This window comes from Aythya fuligula, chromosome 1 (genome assembly GCF_009819795.1).
Source record: "Aythya fuligula isolate bAytFul2 chromosome 1, bAytFul2.pri, whole genome shotgun sequence".
NCBI classification, from domain to species: Eukaryota; Metazoa; Chordata; class Aves; order Anseriformes; family Anatidae; genus Aythya; species Aythya fuligula.
Genome location: NC_045559.1, coordinates 21,392,262 through 21,413,446, shown reverse-complemented (window position 1 = coordinate 21,413,446; position 21,185 = coordinate 21,392,262). Strand labels below are relative to the sequence as shown.

Here is a 21,185-nt window from a genome sequence, read left to right as displayed (position 1 = left end):
TAAGTTGAACTTAAACCCAGTGTTATCATAGACTTCTTTCTGTAGTGTTCCAGCTATTTGTCAAGTTTGAACTTGGTCAACTATTTATAAATGTTTCTTTGAGTTATTGCAAAAATCTGTAATATGTATAAAAACTGACATGAAACAGTTTTAATCCAGCTGAGTACCTTTAGTGTGTTTTTTTGTTTGTTTTTTTTGTTTGTTTTTTCTTTTTCCACAGCATGAACCCTGCTATTTTCTTGAGTTACCTTTCTTTTGCTTAATGCTTCATTAATCCACCTCATTCTCTGCCATCGGTGTATTTTAACAGAAGATGGCCCTCTGCTGGGCACTTTTGCCAGAATCAAAATGGAATAAATCAGAACAAACACAGTAACATAATATGCTTAGCCAGCCCCAATCACAAGAAGTGTTGGTTATTTGGTGTAATTTTAGAATGACAGAGTTGATGTCTCAGTGGTAACATCTCAGAGCACAGGCTAAATGCATTTTTTTTAAATATTTTTGTTCTTGTGTGACCATCTTGAATTTAACATGGTTTAACTGAAATCTAACTCAGGGCTTCCCTATTAAAAGGCCCCTTTCATTTTCAGACACATTAAAAATGTCAACACAGAAACTGTACCAGGTGTAGAAGTGGCCGGTAGGAGACCAATAGCATGATAATATTCAAGAAATGCAAAATATTACACTGGCCACATGATTAGCATCTTCAGTGCTATGAAGGACACAAAACTATCAGAGAGTGTCCAAAGGAGGGCTATGAAGATGGTGAAGGGCCTAGAGGGGAAGACGTATGAGGAGCAGCTGAAGTCCCTGGGTTTGCTCAGCCCAGAGCAGAGCAGGCTGAGGGGAGGCCTCATGGCGGCCTGCAGCTCCCTCACGAGGGGAGCGGAGGGGCAGGCACTGAGCTCTGCTCTCTGGGGACAGCGACAGGACCCGAGGGAATGGCATGGAGCTGGGACAGGGGAGGGTCAGGCTGGGGGTTAGGGAAAGGTTCTGCACCCAGAGGGTGGTCGGGCACTGGGACAGGCTCCCCAGGGCAGTGGGCACGGCACTGAGCTGCTGGAGTTCAGTAAGTATTTGGACAGTGCTCTCAGACATAGGGTCTGATTTTTGGGTGGTCCTGTGTGGAGCCAGGATTTGGGCACCATGATCCTTGTGGGTCTCTTCTGACTAGGGATATTCTGTGATTCCATGATTTTCTATCATGAACTAGAAAACTAGTAGAAACCTATATTCAAATTATATTGTATAATGAAGTCACTCAAAAAATGTAGGTTATTCAGAAGCTCAGCTCATTTGATCCTGCTGAGTCTGTAATGGTCTCCACTGGAAAAAAAGGTAAATATTTAAAGAGCTCTGTCACTGCTTACACACGCCAGCTGCTCCAGAGGGGCGTCTGATAGGGTTCATGTCAGCACAACGTGCAGGCCCCGCAGTGAGCGACCCATTTAAAAGGTGCCAGAGAAACATCGCGGATCTTCAGAGGTCCCTTCCAGCCTCAGCCAGCCTGCGACTCTAGCCTGAAATACTGAGGGGTGGACTTTTGTTACTCTGTAAAAACAGGTGAATGTTAGCTCGAGGGTTACTTGTATATTTATTCCCCTTTACTTGAGAGGAAGCCCTGCTTTGTTTGTTTATTTGTTCTCCTACTTGTTAATGTAATAAAAACTTAATAATACGTGTAGTTGAGCTATGTTTAGCATGAAAGTATTGTTCAAACTGTCAGACCTACTTTACCGAGCTCTGGCAAAGCAAAGCAGCCTCGGGGCAAATCTGTCATTTTACACATGTTTTAAGGTCTCCTGTTCTACACCAACGCTGCGTACAGCGGCATAAGCGGCAGCAAACCATAAAGCAAACCCCTTTTAGGGCTGGGGCGTTTCTTAGCAAATCTTCCGGCGCCTCCGAGGCGGGGGCTGCCCTCGGCCCGCCCCGAGCCGCGGGAGCCGCGGTCCCCGGGGAGCTGCGGCCGGTGTGTGCGGGGAGGCCGGGGCCGCCCTGCTGGGGGCCGGGGAGCTGTCTGCGGGGCTCCGGGGGCTGCTGGAGGCCGTGTGGGGTGGCCGGGCTTCCCCACACGGAGGGAGGGAAAGAGGGAGGCGGGGAAGGAGGGAGGGAGGGAGGGAGGGAGGTGGCGAGGGGCCCAGCGGGCTCGCGGAGCTGGGCTGGCAGAGCCGCCGGCTGCTCCTGGGCTGCGGTGTGGTGCTGCTGCGATCTGAGCCCTCTTTCTCTGCATCTGGTTTTCTTTGTTTTCTTAAATAAATCCCTCTAATGTTATTTTTTTTTTTTGCTTGTTTTTCAAAGAAGCTTTAAACACGGTAAATCCCTGTACTGTGGGATCTGCGGTGTATGTAATCGTGTTACTCCGTGGCTTTATACCTGAAGTTTTCACAAATGCCTGTTTTGTTTCATGTCAGCCCCAGCAGGTGACTATCCCCACGTAACGCATGGGAGAAGGCATGCACAGACCTGACCTCAGCTCGTCTGCAGCCTTCAAAAGGCCCATAGCCTGGGCAAGCGGGGCTTGGAGAGCTCGTGTAACCCCTCACCTGCACCAGAAACACCTCTGCTGAGGCCCTGAGTGTTTGGATAATCGGGAATCCTGCCTGTGCGAGGCCAGCATCCAGATCCCTGCCATCAGGTTTTGCACTCTTTTCTCACCCCCCAGTCTTGTCGGGGTTCCTCCTAAAGGGTTTTCTTTGATTTCACTCTGTACTTACAAAGTCAAAATGCAAAATCCTCATACAAGCAGATACACCGTGTACATGTATTCTCACTAGCTAATACGATATTAAGCTTGTTTTATTGTATGTTTGTTTCTAGCCTGAAATATGCATTTGGGGATTTTTGTTTTGTTCTATCTATAGCAATGGCTTCAGGAACAGCATTGATTTATGATGAGGAAATGACCAGTCATAAACTGCTTTGGGATGAGTAAGTCAATAACGTCCTGTCCTTCTTATGAATAGATTCTTATTAGGCCTTCTAAGAGAAATATCAAGTGAATGAATTCTTTGTAAATGTATTATGAAAAGTCTAGTGATAGATATCCTGTCATTTTCCTAGTAAACAGAAAGTCTATCCTTTTGTAGAAAAACTTTTTTTTTAATTCTTATTTTGTATCCAGATGCCATAATATTAATCTGAAGTTGGATGTGAGAAGCTGTAGCCATCCAGTCCAGGAGGCCTTAATAAGACAAGTCTTTAGCTTCAAGCATCCGAGTAAACCCATAAATAAAGTATCTCCAAAATAAAAGTATTTTAAGCTAATTAAATTGCTTATAAAGCTGAATATCATTGAATTCAAGGAAAAAAAAATACAGATATACTTACTTATCTGAAACCTTTCGATTAAATTCAGTTAGAAATTTATATGTGCTGCTTGCTTATATTTATACGAGCGAGACCAGTACTTGTGTTGTGCTTGAAGTAGAAGTCTGCTGTTATCTTCTCTCCCAAACCCATTTCTCCTCAGTTGACCTTCAATGTAACCTACAGTACATTTTCATTTCATTGTTCCTGTGTCTATAGTAGCCAGTGCTACTTTAAGTGATGAGAGAAGAAGCAAAAAATGCTATTGTGATTCTTTTTATATGAGATTTTATATTATTATTTTTAACACAATTCCAAGCTGAAAAATATTTAAAGAATTATTTTTTTAACTTTTTTTTTTTTACTCTTACACGTCCCTCTGAAGATACTGAATCTTCTCACAATGGGAAGTTAAAAGTTAGGCATTGTTATTAATACTTGTAAGCTGTGCTGATATAGTGCTATAGTAATATGATTATCACGTATTTCTAGTCCTATCTGTGATATTGAAGTGCCAGAAAGACTGTCAGCCTCCTATGAGCAGCTTCAGTTTTACCATCTTGTGGAAAGATGTGTCCATGTGCCTGCCAGAGAAGGAACTGAAGAGGAGATCCTGTTAGTTCACAGGTCTGAAATTTATTTTCATCACCATTCAGATTAATCCAATGAAATAACAATTGCCATGTCTACCTCCAGATCATATTTTGCTTCATTTGAAAATGGAAGTCTGCTGTAAAACTCAGTGACTTTCGGTAATTTCAATGACAATGTGTCAGACTTAGAGTTGTACAAACAATATGTGTATATGTATGGTTTAGGTGCTGAAGTACAAATCTGCTGTTCTACTAAATCCCCATTCTCACTCTGTATTCTTGAGCAATGAATGCTGTTTTATATATAGTATTAAAAGTAAGCTGCTAATAAAAATTGGAACAGAACATTTAAAAAAAAAAAAGTGACATTTATTTAGAAAGATGATAACCATCTCTTTTCCCCAAAGATGTGATGGTAACCAGATTCAGCCAAGAGTTTAGATTACTTAATTAGTTCAGGGTGGTATGGCAGGCCTGATGTTAAGGAAATCAGGGTCCAAGTCCAGATCAGTGGGGTTCAGGGCTGGTCACAGATAGAACTACTCAACACAACTACAGCATAGCCAAGAGTGAGAGCCTTCCCTTAAAAGCAGCTCCCAAGGAAGGAGGGGAAGCAGATTCCAGAGCACTATTTTTCCTCGTAATATACTTGTTAGAATGCAGTTAGTGCTGTGTACCGATATGATTTATTTTCATAGTATGTATGTTGCTGATTGGGTACTGAAGAGACTTGATGACTGTACCCAGTTTAGTTGTTTCTTCTAGATTACATGGGACAAATAAACTCACAAAGGTCTTGTTTTGGTTTCCATAGGTAAGCCAAAGATAATAGACCTCTTTCCTTTTTAAAGCGCTTTCAGGTTGAGACAGGTATATAGCTCCTACAAAAATGTTTTGCTTGCATTCACAGTGAGGTGTGAGGCTGATGATAAAGTTAAACTAATAATTACACAGACACTCAGGTTCATACTGGTTTATTCCTGTTAACACCTTCATTTTATAGCCATTGTTTAGCTTACTTTCCATTAGGCAGCATTAGTGTTTGTCTGACTTTGTTGTGAAATTCTGCTTGCTTTGGTGTTCCACCTAGGGGAAAGCATCTATGGTCGTTGTAATCCTGGCTTAGGACACATTGGAGAGTCGATGCCGTCAGCCTCCATTTCCAGCTCACTACACAACAGCAAGAGAGCAGTGACAGAGATTTGGTGGAATGTTGGTGGTAGTGCCTTAGTACTTGCTGCACTCTTGAACTAGTGAAAAAAGGAATTAGTACACACCTGATAAGGGATTCATTCAGATAATCTGTTTTTCATGAACGGAGGAGGAATAGAGTCATAATTCACATGCTGATGAATGCCAGAATCCTAATTTAGTTCTTATTGGGATGGCATTTTTATGTAGCATGCCTTGCAAAACAGATCACTGCATAGTGAATAAGCAGCCTTTTTGCGCTAACAAGACTAAGCCCTTTTGCCACTGGAAAAGGAAGAATAATAATTATCATATTCTTATGACATCCAAGAACTCTTGCTTTTATGGCGCTCCTGATTCTCTTCGTTGTATCCTGCAACTGGCATTCCAGGGTATTGGACATGTGAAGTCTCACAGACAAGCCCCTTTTAACATATAGCTTTAAATGCAAAACGTAATGAAAACAGAACATAAGTTGATTTGCTTAATTAAGTGTTGTGTTATTTTCTCTCTCCTCTGCAGTTCAGAACACTTGGAAGTTGCAAAAAGCACACAGACAATGGACGAAGAGGAACTGAAAAGAGTGTCTGGGAATTACGATGCTTTTTTCTTTCATCCGGTGTGTAAATTAAACTACTTCCCCTATTGGGAGTTGCACGTATTTGTATTGTGGCATCTGTGTGGCAGTTTTCTAAGTACGGGAACATTGACAATAAGTTTTTTTGCCATCTAAATATATTTGCATGTATTTATGACATTACTGTAATCTGTTTCCAGTTTAGTGTAATGCTGTAATTTAAACTGGTTAAGTGTTCTGTCATCTGTTCTGTAATTGTATCGTACCAGTATAGCACACTACTCAAGTTTTTTCACTTTGTTACTTAACTACATCACTGTAAGCCATTAGTGGCCTGCAAATCGCATTTTAATAACAGTCACTCTTAAATGCTGTGCTGGGTAATGGAGGGGGAAGTCTTTTCTGGTTTGCTTCTGTAAGATTTTGTTCCTTATTTTCAGAGATGCCATGTTAATTCAGTAGAACTAGTCAGTTCAGTATATACATCTCATGTTTCTTACCTCCTCTGGAGAAAACATCCTTTTAAAGGATATGACGATCACAGATAAACCTAGTAGAGAGCACATTGGAACTTGTGTTGTAAAATTCTGCTTTTAACTATCTGCTTACAACTTCTGTAGGGTAGAATAATGTCTATTTCCTGTTGGGGTGCAAAGCACGTCATTTGTGATTAGTCTAAACCATATTGATGCTAACTATGAGATTCTCTTTTTCAGAACACCTACCGCTGTGCCAGCCTAGCAGTAGGAGCAACTTTGCAACTAGTGGACTCTGTGATGTTAGGAAAAGTGTGCAATGGAATGGCATTAGTAAGGTAAAAAATATGAGAAGTCTTCACTTCTTACCAAAATTGCTTTTGTTGTGAGTAATGGTATAAAACTTTGTTTTAGACCTCCAGGTCACCACAGTCAGAGGAATGCAGCTAATGGGTTCTGTTTATTCAACAATGTTGCTATTGCAGCAGAATATGCAAAATTGAAATATGGTCTACAGAGGTAGGTGCATTGACCCTAAAGAAGCTTTTCATACTCAGTTACGGCATTTAGATAACCATTTGACATGATACCTTTTTAGATTAATGTCTAGACCTTTCTGTGTGTCACATACCTTTTGGGTTATAAAAGCGTATTTATTCACCATTTCCTTTAGATCGAAGTGCTCTGCTTCTGCTGAATGTTTTATTTTACTGATCTTTGTAGAATCCTCATTGTTGACTGGGATGTGCACCACGGGCAAGGAACTCAGTATATATTTGAAGAGGATCCAAGGTTTGAAGGATATTTCATTCTTTATGTTAGCCAGTTAAATATTGCTTGCTTCTGTAGAGTAAGATTCCTTGTCTTTCTAAAACTAGAATCTTATAAAATATTGTTCTTGCTATTTTAGTGACTGTTGTTTTTTACTTGTTATCAAGTAGAGGGAAAAACCTAACAGAAGTATTTCAATTTATCTTACTGTAAAGAATAACAAACACAAAATGAGCAATATGGCTATCTTGGTTTGCCAGTAGTGTTATCTCTCCATATGAGTATTTAGGTAGTATCTCCATTCTTTCTATTCAGGAATCTCTCAGTGTAAGCATTCAGGTAGTATTTGGGTAAAACAGATGAGCTTTGTACTGTTTTCTGAAAAAAACACAGAATTAGGTTCTAGAAACAAGTCTGCACTTCTGAAAATGTCCTGCCTTTGATCTGAAGAGAGTGTATACAAGACATTCTAGCGATTGTCCTAGGTTAATTTTGATATAGGACTTCCTGTACCAACTTCTGCAGTCCAGGACTGTTTAGAGAAAAAAGGGCAAGGGCTGATTCTGTCTTCATGCTTTGACTTAGCAAGTCTGCTAAGTTCAGGACATAAGGTCAGTCGTGGAACCTTTTTGTGAAGTTAGATCTGTTTCTTGTATCTTTCAGTGTTTTGTATTTTTCCTGGCATCGCTATGAACATCAAGAATTCTGGCCATCACTCAAAGAATCTGATTATGATGCTGTAGGTTTGGGAAGAGGAAAAGGCTTTAATATAAATTTGCCTTGGAATAAGGTAAATGTTGCTTACAGCACAATAAAGCAATAGCTTTATTTCTCATGCATTAGGTAACACATTCTGAGAAGTGCACTGCTTCATTTGGTTGGCAGATGTCATAGCACAGGGTACCTCCTTTCTGTCAGTGGAATGTCTGCAGAGAAACATGGCTCAGAATGTGATTATTAATTTATTTATTTTTAAATGAGGGAGAGACAGACATGCACATTATTTTTTTTCTTCAATATCTTGCCTATCAAATCAAAAAGTGTTTCAGAAGATCCATCTTTGTTCAGCACAGAACTGAAGCTCATACTTAAGACTAAAAATGCTGGATGTCTATATACTTAAAGTACATGGAGTTTGTTTTACTCTATCTCATATGGTTGCCTCATCTTTAACTTTTGATATTATCTTTCCCTAAAGTCATGAAGAACCTCAGAAAAATCTGTTACTCCACCAGGAAGATCTGACCTATATTTCTCACATTTTGCAGGTTGGGATGGGAAATTCAGATTACCTTGCTGCATTTTTTCATGTGTTGCTTCCAATGGCTTTTGAGGTACTTTTTTACTGCTCTGGTTTTTGAATAGCAAAACCAAAGGCTATTTCATAAGTACCATTGAATATCTTCTAGAAAGTATCTTGCAGTACTTGCCAGTAGCACCGTTAACATGTAATTTCTACTGGTATGAATGATGTCCTATCAACATAATAATGTTTACGAAGCGTTAGTGTTGAAATATTCAGTACAAAGCTCTGCAACTTTTCCATCAAGAATGAAAACAGTCTAAATGGGTAATGTTACTTTTTAATTCAAGTAGAGTATTTGTGTTTATGGTCTGACAGAAATAATTTATGGTCTGGCTGAAATAATAGCTGAATGTGGTTTGGTTGAAATCCAATCCAAAATACAAAAGAATGTGTTAACAGCTATCTCTGTTTTATTACAGTTTGATCCTGAACTGGTTCTTGTTTCCTCTGGATATGATTCAGGAATTGGAGACCCTGAAGTAAGTAACTTGCTGTGGTTTGTGTTGTCAGTCATAAAGGTGTTTGTAAAATATTCCTGCATCTTCAATGTCCAGTGACTGCTAGGTGAAATTCACTTACGACCAAGCTAAAAATACATGTATGAGCCTTTAAGCTGACCCCAACTCATTAAATACCATGAGACATGCAAAGACAAATTATTCAGGCATAATTGCTGCATCATTTTTTGCACCTTTCTTTAAAGCAGTTGGTTCAGCATTTTGTTAAATACAATCAGAAGTGAGTGTTCCAGTATTCTGACTCAGTCTCATGTATTTCAGATTGTCTGTTTTGTTTTTTTCACCAATGTTTTTGATTCAGGGTTTCATCTCTTACAAATATTTTCTTTGATTTAGGGTCAGATGAATGCCACTCCTGAGGTTTTTGCCCACCTTACCCATCTCCTGATGCAGTTAGCTAACGGAAAGCTGTGTGTCATCCTAGAGGTAAAGACTTGAAACTTAACAAAGTCATTGCTTCTTTTTATATCTCTTTGAGAATCAGGAGTACAAAAATGGCAAAGATTTGACAACGCATTTCTTCTGATGCCTAAGAGTTGATTTTTTTAAAACTTAAAACACTGAAATGGAGCATATGGTCATTTGTTCCAAAACCACATCCTTAACAGATGTGTTCAGTTCTTGTATGCAGTGACTGTAATCTGCTGCTCTGGACAATCCCCAATGTATTAAAATGTATTTAGTGAATAAACTGCATTACCAATTTTTCTGCAATTTTGTCTTATTCCAGAAGGAGTTTAAAAAAACTTTAACATAAATATTCTCTTACTTGTTAACAGAGCTCTTGCTAAACTTGCTTAGATATTTTTAATCAAAAAAGCGGGAGATCTTTTTGAAGAGCTCTTTTGTTAAAAAACAGTTTCCTCATTTTGAGATCTACATTTCTACTCCCTTTTTGCATGTTAGAAAAATGTTAACTTTTCAGGTAAATAACTTTGTGCATTCATTACTGCCAGCAAGGTCTCCAAGACTGAATTGTTTAGGAATTGATTAACTTGACCTCTGCTTTGCTTGACTTGTCTTCTGTCATCCTTTTCTTCAGCAGGTTATTATAGGTACTTCTGTCTGCTAGCTGAAGTGCAGATAAGCACCCCCTCATGATACAGATGATGTGACGGCTCTGCAAGTGGTATGCAGGAAGCAGTCTATCGTCTTCAATTCAGCAGTCTTAAATCTATCTTCAGTTCTTCTCCACCTTCTGCCAAATCATCAGGACAGGCGTATCTTAGAAGTGTCAGGCTGTGGGAGATTTCCCTTGTGCAGACATTTTAGAGGACAGCAATAATATTTATCTTCTAAGAAGTCTTCCATAAGAATTGTAGGAAGTGGCACGCTGTGGAGATGAGTGCAAGAAAATATTTTTTTTAGCATTTTCAGGGCATCTGTTTTCCAAAATGAATTGAACCATGATAAAGTGAGTTGAGTCATGGGATGCCCGTGGTCCAGCAAGTAGCCTCTTTGTAATTTTCAATATGCAAACGACTTTAAATGTCTTTGCATATAATCTTCATTTATGTGAATTCAGATATATTTCAAAAGTTTATTTATTTCCTGTGATGATTTTCAGATTTCACAACTACTTGTTCCTTATGTGGCACAAAATACTTCTTTTCTAGGGTGGATACCACCTGAAGTCCTTGTCTGAATCAGTCTGCATGACCGTAAAAACTTTGCTTAGAGATCCTATACCTCAAGTAACTGGAGAGATGGCCCCTTGCCTAAGGTAAGCATGTGAATAATTTTAGACTAGCCCGTGTGTTTATCAACGAGACTGAAAATATGCATGCTCTGAACACTTTGCTGACACAAGGTTTTATATGATGCTTTATAATACGTAATTTTCTGCTTTGAATAACTTGCTTTCTGAGAAAGTCATCCAAGCTGCAGTTTTGCATACTTCTGTTTCTGAAATGATTTTGAGTTTCAAGAAGTTCTTAATGACATACATGATTTTATGCTATTTATCCTTGGGCCTTGTTACCCTGCAGAGATCTTTCTCAGTGCTGAGACAGTCCTGCTGTAATCAAGGCAATGCCAGTTAGTAACATCCAGTATTTTGGAAAGTATGTAATTTCAGAGATTAGTTCTTCAGACTCCAGGACCACTTGATGCTCCCAGTGCATCCCATAGTACTTGGAGCACCTCTTTTTTTATTTCTCTACCAATTATAATATATCAGGTTGCTATCATCCTAGGTAATAAAGAGTTGATCACTTATTCACCCATTATATCAGTCCAGCACCTGAACACTTTCCGTATACGTGGAGATTATCTGTAATATGTCCTGGATTTCCCGTGACGTGAATTATGTTTGTATGACAGGTAGCTTAAAAGGGCCCTTTGCCTGTAGTGCTAACAGTGGTAGTAAAAAAGAGTTCAAGAACAGCAAGGAATGTGATTTACTTGTTTTCTGCCTCCCTTTCAGTCTCTCTGAACAGGTAGTTTAGCTTTTGGGTGAATTTAACTACATCTGTACATTCTGTAATCTCTGATGAGATGATAAAATCTCCGACAGAGCAGAGAAAGACACAAAATCCTGCTTCTGCTGAAGTCAGGGACAGCTGTGCTTCATCCAGCAGCAGTCAGGATTTCACTCAATATGTGTAAATGCGTTTACTTAAAAGGCACATAACTGCACATGTTCTTCACTTTCTTTATATGACTCTTGAATCTAATCTTTACAGAAAATCTGGCTATCAACTCTCATTCTCTTTAATTTTCTGTTCCATGTTTTTGGAATAGACCAGATCTTGTTCATTTTCAGTTCTGTGTTTTGTTTTCCATTGAGCTAAGTTGTCTTTCCTGTACTTTCATTGCTGCTGATACTGTAAAACCTGTTTCTCTTTTAGTGCTATTGAATCTATTCAGAATGTGAGAGCAGCACACAAACCCTACTGGAAATGGTTGATGTATGAAGGTAATTAAATGTGATTGGTAAATTAAATCATACAGAAATCCAAAATGATTATTTTCTCTGGTTTAAATGAATTGAACTACCAGTGATTTGTCTAATGATTGGTGAAGCACTGTGAGGCTTCATACAGGGCCGAGCCCTCAACTGGTCTGAAAAAAAAATAATAATTTTGTTAACTGATGAAGCTGTCAAACATCACTCCAAAAAGTAGTGCTTTAATATCTTTGTTTGAGTATGCTGTTTTCTGTCTGGAGAAGAAAATGGAGGTAAGATTTATTATTATTGTTTGTGACCTGTCCTTAGATTAAAAAGAAATGTAGCATTGTTGAAAAATAACATCTGTGGCAGGAAACATTGTAGTTAGTGCATGGAAGTAAGTATGCACACTTTGAGTATAGGTGTACTTTATTTTGTAAATAAATGTAAGTAAATATTAACACCCTGCTCCAAAAGAAATACACGTGAAACCCTTCTTTTTTCTTTTTTTTTTTTTTTTTTTTTTCCCTCTAGACACATCATTTTTGCATAATTTGAGCACCAAATCACACTTACCAAAGAAGACTAACACAAATCCCTCTACAGACCATGAGGATAAGATAACTAACGACAACGAAGCTGCCAAAGTAGAAAGATTTCTGGAATTGCACATGAGAAATATTCTATTTCCAGTGCCTCCCATCAGAACAGCAACAACTCAGTCAAAAGCTTCAGCATACTTGCTCCCAGCACCTGTTTGTGTGGTGAAGGAAATGGACAAAAATGAAGTAGAAGCTCTTGCCAGGTTGGTCCTATTTATTTAATTCCCATGAGTGTAAGGATGAGTACAGACTGTCGACTAGTTTTGTCTCTGCCATGATCTTTCTGGCCTCAGTCTCTTCAGTCATAACCAGAATTACTTTGAAAAATGAAGAAACTGGTGTTCGCTATCAATCATATCCTTAAAGTCCTTTATAAAACTAATCAGAAGAGTTGAGAGAAAATTATTTCAAGAGAGAACAGTGCAAATGTGTTTACTTAGGAAGAGGTTTTGTTAGGAAGATGCCTTAAAGTTCACTTTTAGCTGGGAAAAAAAATCACATCCATCAGACTGGTCTGATTTGAGATGCTCAACTTTTTAACTTAGTAAGTCTAATTCTGACAGAATTTTATTTCCTGAGTATCATCACGCATTTTTTGTCTTCTTTCCAGTGCAGAATGGGAACAGGTTTAGGGAGTTTGAGATTGTCAGGCAAGAGTGTTGTCATCTTCCTGCCAGGGCTAAGTTTTTGAGAGTGAATGTGCAGCATCTGTACAAAGTGTACCCTGTCAGCAGTTACTGCAAAGTACTGTTAGACAGTGTCCTCTTCAAAAGCATTATTGCCCCTAAGCTACTTTTTCTCCATATAATTTATTTTACAGTGACTTTTATGCAGACCTTGTGAAAGAGGACAAAACCTTGCACTCTCTATGCAGTATGTTGGCCATCCTAGATAAAATACTAAAGAAGGAGGTAAGAATTACGTGCTTTAATCCATGAGGATTGGAGGAGGGGGTGTATTCCTCTGACTCCAGTGTCTATGCTCTCATCTGGATATTAGTTACTATGTAATTCACAACCCCACTAACCTCATCCTGACCGTGCTAGATAACAAGAGTGAGTAGGCAACATGAGAAAGCATTTAGGAATAGCTGTTAACCCCAAAACATTGTTCTAATTATCCTTGGGCCAAGATATTGTCCAGCTTTGCTGCAGTCACAGCTTATGAGGCAGTAAGAACTTTCTCGTCGCTTTCAGACATGTACAGGTGGGCCCTGGAAGAGTTCGCTCTTCCAGTTGCTGGAGGCAGAAGGCTGCTCACCCGTGAGCAGCAGCAAGAAATCAGAACAAGAGATCTCATTTTTTTCCTGTCTGAATGCACAAAGTTTGCCTTCAGTCTTTAGAGGAAAGTTTACTTCTGCATCACCCTGGATTTTAAGGTGTACACAAGGCTGTACACCCCTACCATTACTTTAACACTTATACACAGTAATTTACTCTGTCATTTGTTTTCCTGCCGCTTCCCCCTGATCACTTTGATGGCATGGTTTACAACACCAGTGTGTGCTATGACTCTAAACAGAATAATTCTAATTCAGTACTCTGATTCATGCAGGGTCAGGAATGAAGATAAGGCAGGCTTAGAGGTTGCAAGTTTGTATTTATATTTAAATGTTTTGAGAAGCAAAGAGGAAAAAAATGAAGTTAAAATAAAATACAAGATTTTTATTATGTCATAATAAAACAGTCTTTCTCTGAATGACAAGCCCTCTTTAAAGTATTAAGCCAGTGAGGAAGACTTACTTGTCAGAATGGCCTCTTTCTTATAGGCCTTCTTCCTGCTGTTGTTAGTCATGACTGTAAATCTCAGGGACAAATTTCTAATGTCATAAGCTGCACATGCCTCTAGGAGAGTCTATAAATAGATGTGAAAAATTACCGGTAAAAGGAAATAGAACTTGTCATGAGTTGCAGATGCTAAGCTGAGCTCGTTGTGTTGACAGATACAAAGAGGGAGAGCATGCATTATCTTTTTGCTTACCTTCCATGGAGAGTTCGAAGCACTACAGAACAAAAATGAACACTTCAAGGTTGATGGAATAATATTGTCATTGTGTTTCCAGAAAGGAATAACTTGCGTAGGTTAAAGGAGGAGTCAGAGTTCAGGGACAGCCTCCTTTTCCTTGTCTGTTTTTCAGGTGCAAAGTGAGTGTGTCCAATCCACAGACTATTGAGAGAAGCAGTAAAGATGACCTTCCCCTGCAAAAGCTTTTTTCTGCAGTAGCTTTTCAGCATAGCACCACACTTCTGAAATAATACAACAGCTCTTGGCATAATGATCAAATGTGGCCTGTTTGTTGAAAATGAATTACTAACCTCTTAACCTCAGGATCCCTTTCGTGCAGCTTTGTTTGAGTGATACATATAACCGAGTAAAATTACAGTTGGGACAAATAAGGAATAGCGTGATCTTCTGCAGCATTAATTATTTCTGAATAACAAATGTATTTTGCAGGTATGCAATGGAATTGTGGATTCACCCACAGCTTCTGCTTCTGTTGGTGTAGCACTAAGATACTCTGTTCATTTTGGATTTCAAAGGTGAATTTGAATATTTTGCATTTGGTACCCTTAGGCAAAGTGTTAAAGTAAGATAAAAGTGTATAAAATACAGAAAGTTGCCTTTGAAAAGCTTAATTTTGGAACAAATAACTTCTCCATGTGCTTAGCATTTTCAATCGGCTGTACAGACAGTGCTCTATATGCCAGCAAAAACCTCATGTTACCAAAGGCAAAACATTTTTAAGGATGACTGTTGTTTCTGTCTTGTTTTCTTTGCCAGATTTCAACTCTCTGCCCTGAGGGCATTTTTTTTTTTCCTACCCACAAGACTGGTGGGAGAGTTCCCTTGAGCTCTAAATTTGTTTTCTTTTTACTTCTAATGAACCAAATTCAGAAACAATGTACATTCTGTTTTATGTGTAATCTACATGTAAATTCTTTAAATAAATTGCACTAATTGGGGAAAAAAAATTACTTGCAGATGTAAATACACGTATACATGATTTTTCTTTGTGTTCTACAGAGTGCTTTGCGTATTTGTTGGAGACATGCAGATCATACCAAACACAGAAGATGGGTGAGGTTTCTCTTTATTTTAAGGAGTCAAATCCCTTAAGTTCTGTAAATGTTCGTAAGCGTCCATACGTTTGATGAAATGTGCACTAAGGAATCAGTCGTGAGCTGATTTTTATTCAAGTTTAACCTGAAACAAAATACAAAGCATCTCAAAATATATTTCTAGGGCAAATTTCTATCTCTAAATGACACCGTGTGAATTTTAATAGCAGGTTTAAAGTATAATCCTTCTATATTAATCACAATTTGGATTTTTACTGAAAATGTAATATTGAAAGTACAAAGTAATAAAGAAGGCAAGTATTTAAAAGGGAATTTTAAAATGGTAAGTTGAGATATGAGAGAAATATAAATGATATTAAAATCACTGATAGCATGAAAGCATGTATGATCAAATTAAAATCACCAATATGGAATATGCTATTACAGATATACAGACTTTGGTCTGAATTTACCTGCTTGTGAACCACACATGAGGATTGATCAGGATCTGTTTTAGCCCTGCAGTAATTGCAAGAGGCACATAGAATCAGAGAATCATTAAGGTTGGAAAAGATCAGCAAGATCATCAGGTCCAACTTTCCACTACCACCAGTATTAGCCACTAAACCGTGTCCCTAAATACCATGTCCAACATTTCCTTAAACACCCCCAGGGACGGTGACTCCACCACCTCCCAGGATGAATGCTCTATGAGCATTTTCTTAGTCTGTATTAATTAAATTAGGAGTCAAGCTCTGTGCAGGAACCTCTTCGTTAAACATACAGCTCTATCCATTCAGCAAAAAGGAGAATGTGAAATTCACTGTTGACAGTTTTCAGCTAAGCAACATTGATTTCACATGTGGATTATGTCCCTGTTGGAGATATTCCTGTAAATGTGTACCGTCAAATTGAATCAGTCTGTTTTCCTGTCTGGGAATACCCATATAAATCATGCTGTAATTCATGTTTTTTGTGTTTTTTTTTTTCATTTGTTATCTTTTAAAAATTGCCTTCTTTAGGAAAAGAGAACAAGGAAGTGACTAGTAGTTGTAGAGAGAAGTAAAATAAGGAAGGAATAAAATCACGCAGCAAATAAGCAACTTTCACAAATACAATAAATCTAATAAAATTCCAACAATATCATGGACTGCTTCTGTTCCTTTTCAAGAGCAAAAATAAAGTAGTCCTAACAGAATTATCTAGATACACTTTTTTACTAATTTAAAGAAGCCCTAATAAAACCAGACCCATTTCTTCCATGCCTCAAATCTTGTATAGCCATCTACACATCACTAAGTGGGTGTATGACATTACAGAATCAGCTTAGTACATTTTATACTCAAAACTTACTAATAAACAGTTTGCATATGTTGCAAACTATGTGTTTGTTGTTTGTTTTGTCTTAGTGTTTCAGCACTACAGTTTCTGAAAATGTGGAGATTATGAGAGGCAATGGTAACAGGCATTTAACATATAGCAGTTTAAATTATGACCCAGCATAGCATTAGGACATGACAGATAGTGAGCTGCAAAGCCGCAGTCCTTAAACTTCCCTCTTTCTGATGTTGTGTCATCTGCTTCTTTAAAAATCCTATGCCTGTCTCTCTCATAGACTTTTCATTTGCTGCTTCAGATGAAACAAACATAACAAGCAACACTTCCACCCCAAAGAAAAAGCACAAAAAGGAAAAGTTCAGTTGGTCTCAAATAAAGAGATCAGATGGAAAGCCAAAACCATGAGTTTTGCAACAAAAACCTAGCACACAGTTATGGTGCTGATGCTTAGCATAAGGGTAGGGTCTGAGAACGAAAAAGCAAAATAACTTGGTTCTTCATATACATTAAAATATGTTCAGTGTAATTTCAGAGTATGGTGTGCTTGTGCTGAGTTCTTAATTATTGACAGTCATCTTTATTTATCCATATCTTTTTTTTGCCAATTCCCCTTGTTTTTAAAAGCGATTGCTTGTAGTCTTTAATACTTTTCAAGATATTAAAAATACTTTTAAAAAAGGTATGATTTCAATTTTAATTGATACTTACATGATGGCACATAATAATGCAAATAATTATTTGCTCTTGAGATATGACTTAGTACTTAAGTCATATGGAAGAAGGGAGATATTTTTATCTCACTGGAAGTTGTTGGTGAAGTACTGAGATGTGGCTTTTGATTACAGAAAAGTACTTGTGATAAATATTTGCGAGAAAGAACAATCTGGAAAGACCAGCTCTAAACACTTTATTTCTCTGAACTGGAAAGAGGTAAGATTTACTTTCTGGAAACAACATAAGATAAAAACTTTTTTATAACAGAATATATTTACAAATTCATAAAATGGCACTGAGAATTACTTCTCTCTCTAATTTGCACCTTTGAACATATTTCCTTTTTTGATCTTTCCATGGTGCTACTCCTTAACAGATCTTTAGGGTATATTAGAATTCATAGGTTTGAGGAAATGTTCGGTGGCTACTGTATTTTATCTTCAAGAAGGGAGAGTTACCATGCAAAAAAAAAAATAAGGAAAAAAAGCTTTTTGAGGTGCATGTTATGTTTTTTTTATCCTCTCTGGGAATCTGGGGCTTTACATTTGTGCTAAACTGTTTCTCATTGCTGTTAAAGGATGCTGACAGGAGTGACTTCTTTTCTGCTGTACTTGGATTCATTCTTCCTGTAGCATATAGTTATCAACCCGATTTGATAGTAATAGCTGTTGGACCAAACAGGAGCATCGGAATAAGTGGAATTTCTCTTCTTTTTGGTTTACTACAAGGACTAGCGGAATCTCGAATTCTTGCGGTGATTGAGGTAAGAAGTGGTGCTTAGCCATGGTACTTCAAAGTGCGCAGTGCAGAACCCAAATCAAGCAGCAGCATGGCTGCTGTGTACTGCCTCGAGCTGCTCTGTTGAAAATACTGGCTGGTTGGTACCTCTGAGTTCATTACAGAAACAGCCCAAGTTTATCTCTGGCCGGAGAAGAAAGGCAGACACAGACACACACCAAGGTGTAGAGTGCCTGCGTGATTGAGAAGCTGAGGCACAAATGCAAGGCCTGAACTCGTGGTTATGTCTGTACACAATAGATATTGTTGTGACAGTTTGCCTCAGTTTGGAGATTAGCTTCCCTTTCCGTGTTAAGTGCCAGTGAGCATGTCTTCTGTGAACTTGTTTCATCTCTTGAAGTCAGCTTACACTCTCCGTCTATGCAGCATCTTGTGACTGTAACACAGTTTCTCTGTGTGTCCTGTGAAACAGTAATTTCTGGTTGCTTTTGTGCCTTCTAGTTCTTTATTGGGAAACAGTGAATAATTCACTACACGATCTTATTTTAAGCTGTTCCCCAGTAACTATCCAACTTACAAAAGCTGGTTTGAAACTCTGTCAGGTATTACTAGAATGAAGAAAGTTTGTATTGAAAGGGTATTTTCCATTTTCTTCTTAAACAGGACACAGACTTAAATCTAATTCAAAATGTAGCCAAAGCACTAGCAGGTGCTTCTGTGTCTCACTCTGGAGCTTACGTACCTCCCACCCAAGAAAAAGTACATAAAATGAAAATATTAAAAGACCAGCTTCAGCAGGACTGGAAAATGCTTCAGTGCTCGGGTAAGTCATCTTTAGTTCTTATTAATATATATGTTTTTAAAGAGATGACAAAGTACAACTGGTTTCTCTTAAGTCAGTGGGACACTGAAGTCAGTGGGAGCACATTGATCGGATGTGAGCAGTGTGAAACTAGGAGTGCCTTTGATTCTGCCCATTGAGACAGAAAGCACTGAATTCCATAGCATAGGAACTCCCTTGGGAACTCTGAATGTTGTTACTCCAAAATTTTATATTATTTATCCTGACATAAAGCTATCAAAATACATGTTTAAAGAATGGTTAATAAGATATACACTGGCTCTGATTGCTAATGTGTTTTCTGAATACAATGTAGAATCAGGTAACATTTTGAAATAACTGGAAATAATTTTGATTAAGTCAGTGATTAGTTGTGCTTAAAGGACGTTCACAAGCAGTTGAAAAGCAGGTATGCCAATTGTAAAGGAATCAAATTAGGCAGGTATTAGGCAAAAAAATTTCTGTTGAATAGTCCTTTTTTTAAAGAAGAAAATTCATAAATTTAAACAATAGTAAAGGTGGGCATCTCTGAAAGAAAGAGCTCTGCTTGCTTTCAGAAGAAATGGCCAGGAGCAGTGGTCTGGTTCTAATAAAAGTGTTCTTATCGACTTGGGAATTGTGGTATGAGCTCGATTAATAACTGTTAATCTTATTTTTGTTCTTTCCAGTGAAGGATGGGATTTCAAGTAATTGACTTCAATTTAGAACTGTATTACCCAACAGAAGAAAATGCGTTTAATTTTGCCTTTTAAATCATCAGGAAAAAAAGACGGTTGATCTCTAAACAGAGTAAGAACTATTCACAATTGCCTACTGTTTTTAAAATCCTTAAAATTCACAATTTCAACTAGAGCATTGCGCTCGTAAATTCTATACCGGCACCAATTATGCAAGACTGACACTTGAAGCCTACCTACTCCCATGCTACATTACTACAAATTGGGACTTGTGTCATTTGTGAATGCAAAGTCTGATTGCACATGCAGTAGCTTGACTGCATGAATGCTAAAGTAGTCCAGAAGACAGGAATCTGAAATGAGCAATCGTACAAGCCAAACATTCCAAAATTACTCAACATAACATCAAAATGCTTGCACTGCTGCCACTACCATTGTTTCATTGGAATGGAATTTTAAATTTAACAATGAGTCCTTTAGATTCATGAATTTTTCCTATGACTTTTAAAGGATTCACCAAATCTGTTCTTTAATTTAAAGTCTGTTCTTTAATTTCTCTGGTCAGTCAATTGCAGGAAGTTAAGAAAAGCAGCTGAACAGCTAGAGTTTCCTAGATCATACTTTGTGGTTGAGACTAAATTTAATTTCCTGAACTATATAGGGCATGTGGAAAAAAATATTTTGCACATATAAAATTACAAATACATAATTGAATAAAGCAGTGTAAAGATTAAAATAAAGTTTACAACTTGTATACATACTGTAAATATTCTGTGGATAGGGGACTTCATTTTACCCTCATTTCAAATGCATATTTTCTATATATAGCAAATAAAAAGCAATACCCCATCCCCCATTTTGGTAGTGGCATAGGGGTAACATCATGTGAATACTCAAAATTATTGCCTCAGGAAGTTTATTTAGCCATAATGTGTCTTGTTTTCCAGCATTTCAGGTACATTTTTGTACTCATTTTCAGGAGCATTTTTCTGTGATTGTAACTTCAATAATGTAAACTTTTGAATATAATTTGAATAATTAGGTCAGTCTTCACAGTCCTGTTTTTAGAACCATTCCAAGTGACGCCCTTGTAGTTCACACTGGTTTTTCAGTTATCCTGAAGGGGAAATGACATTTAATCCTTGAAAATTTTTGAAACGGAAATTATTTCGGAAGAGACTAAAATGCATGTCAAACGTTTTCACGAGAGGAAGCTGAAGGACACAAGATGTTCAGTTTCAGTTCAGAATTTCTTTAAAATAAACTGAAGTTCTTTCTGGAGTTTGAAGTCACTCTGAACTGAAATCTGAATTAGGTTATGATATGTCAAAATGGGTTAGGTGGGCATCTGGCTATCTTGGGCTTCAAAAACTTTTAAAAAACAAAAGCATTGTAAGTGTATTCTTCCTTCCACTCCCCTGGAGAAGAAAAGCTGGGGTAACTCAGCATTTCTCAGGAAAAAGCATTTTTCTCAACTGCTTTCGTTAAGTCTTGAATTTCTATTGTCAGTCATGAGTGTTGTATTTTGTTACATGTGTATTTTTAAGATGTTGATCAAATTTAATAAAACATGAATTAA

General features: G+C 37.8%; 1 protein-coding gene across 1 annotated transcript; it reads left to right on the top strand.

Moving 5' to 3' along the window:
• Positions 1-2,405: 2,405 nt before the first annotated feature.
• HDAC10 (histone deacetylase 10) lies at positions 2,406-21,182 on the top strand. The gene is made up of 21 exons (XM_032207411.1): positions 2,406-2,644; positions 2,871-2,937; positions 3,808-3,942; positions 5,622-5,718; positions 6,393-6,490; positions 6,567-6,671; positions 6,876-6,944; positions 7,587-7,713; positions 8,192-8,257; positions 8,649-8,708; positions 9,084-9,173; positions 10,364-10,470; positions 11,597-11,664; positions 12,172-12,442; positions 13,060-13,150; positions 14,694-14,779; positions 15,264-15,317; positions 17,482-17,566; positions 17,928-18,113; positions 18,752-18,911; positions 19,598-21,182. Exons 2-21 carry the CDS (start codon positions 2,873-2,875, stop codon positions 19,621-19,623), a joined length of 2,046 nt encoding a protein of 681 aa, XP_032063302.1. The 5' UTR covers positions 2,406-2,644; positions 2,871-2,872; the 3' UTR covers positions 19,624-21,182.
• The last annotated feature ends 3 nt before the right edge of the window (positions 21,183-21,185 follow it).

Coding starts and splice junctions, on each gene's coding strand:
- HDAC10 (XM_032207411.1), top strand. CDS start 2,873: ATGGCTTCAGGAACAGCATTGATTTATGATGAGGAAATGACCAGTCAT. Junction 8,709..9,083: donor CAGGAATTGGAGACCCTGAA/GTAAGTAACTTG, acceptor TCTTTGATTTAG/GGTCAGATGAATGCCACTCC. Junction 11,665..12,171: donor GAAATGGTTGATGTATGAAG/GTAATTAAATGT, acceptor TTTTCCCTCTAG/ACACATCATTTTTGCATAAT.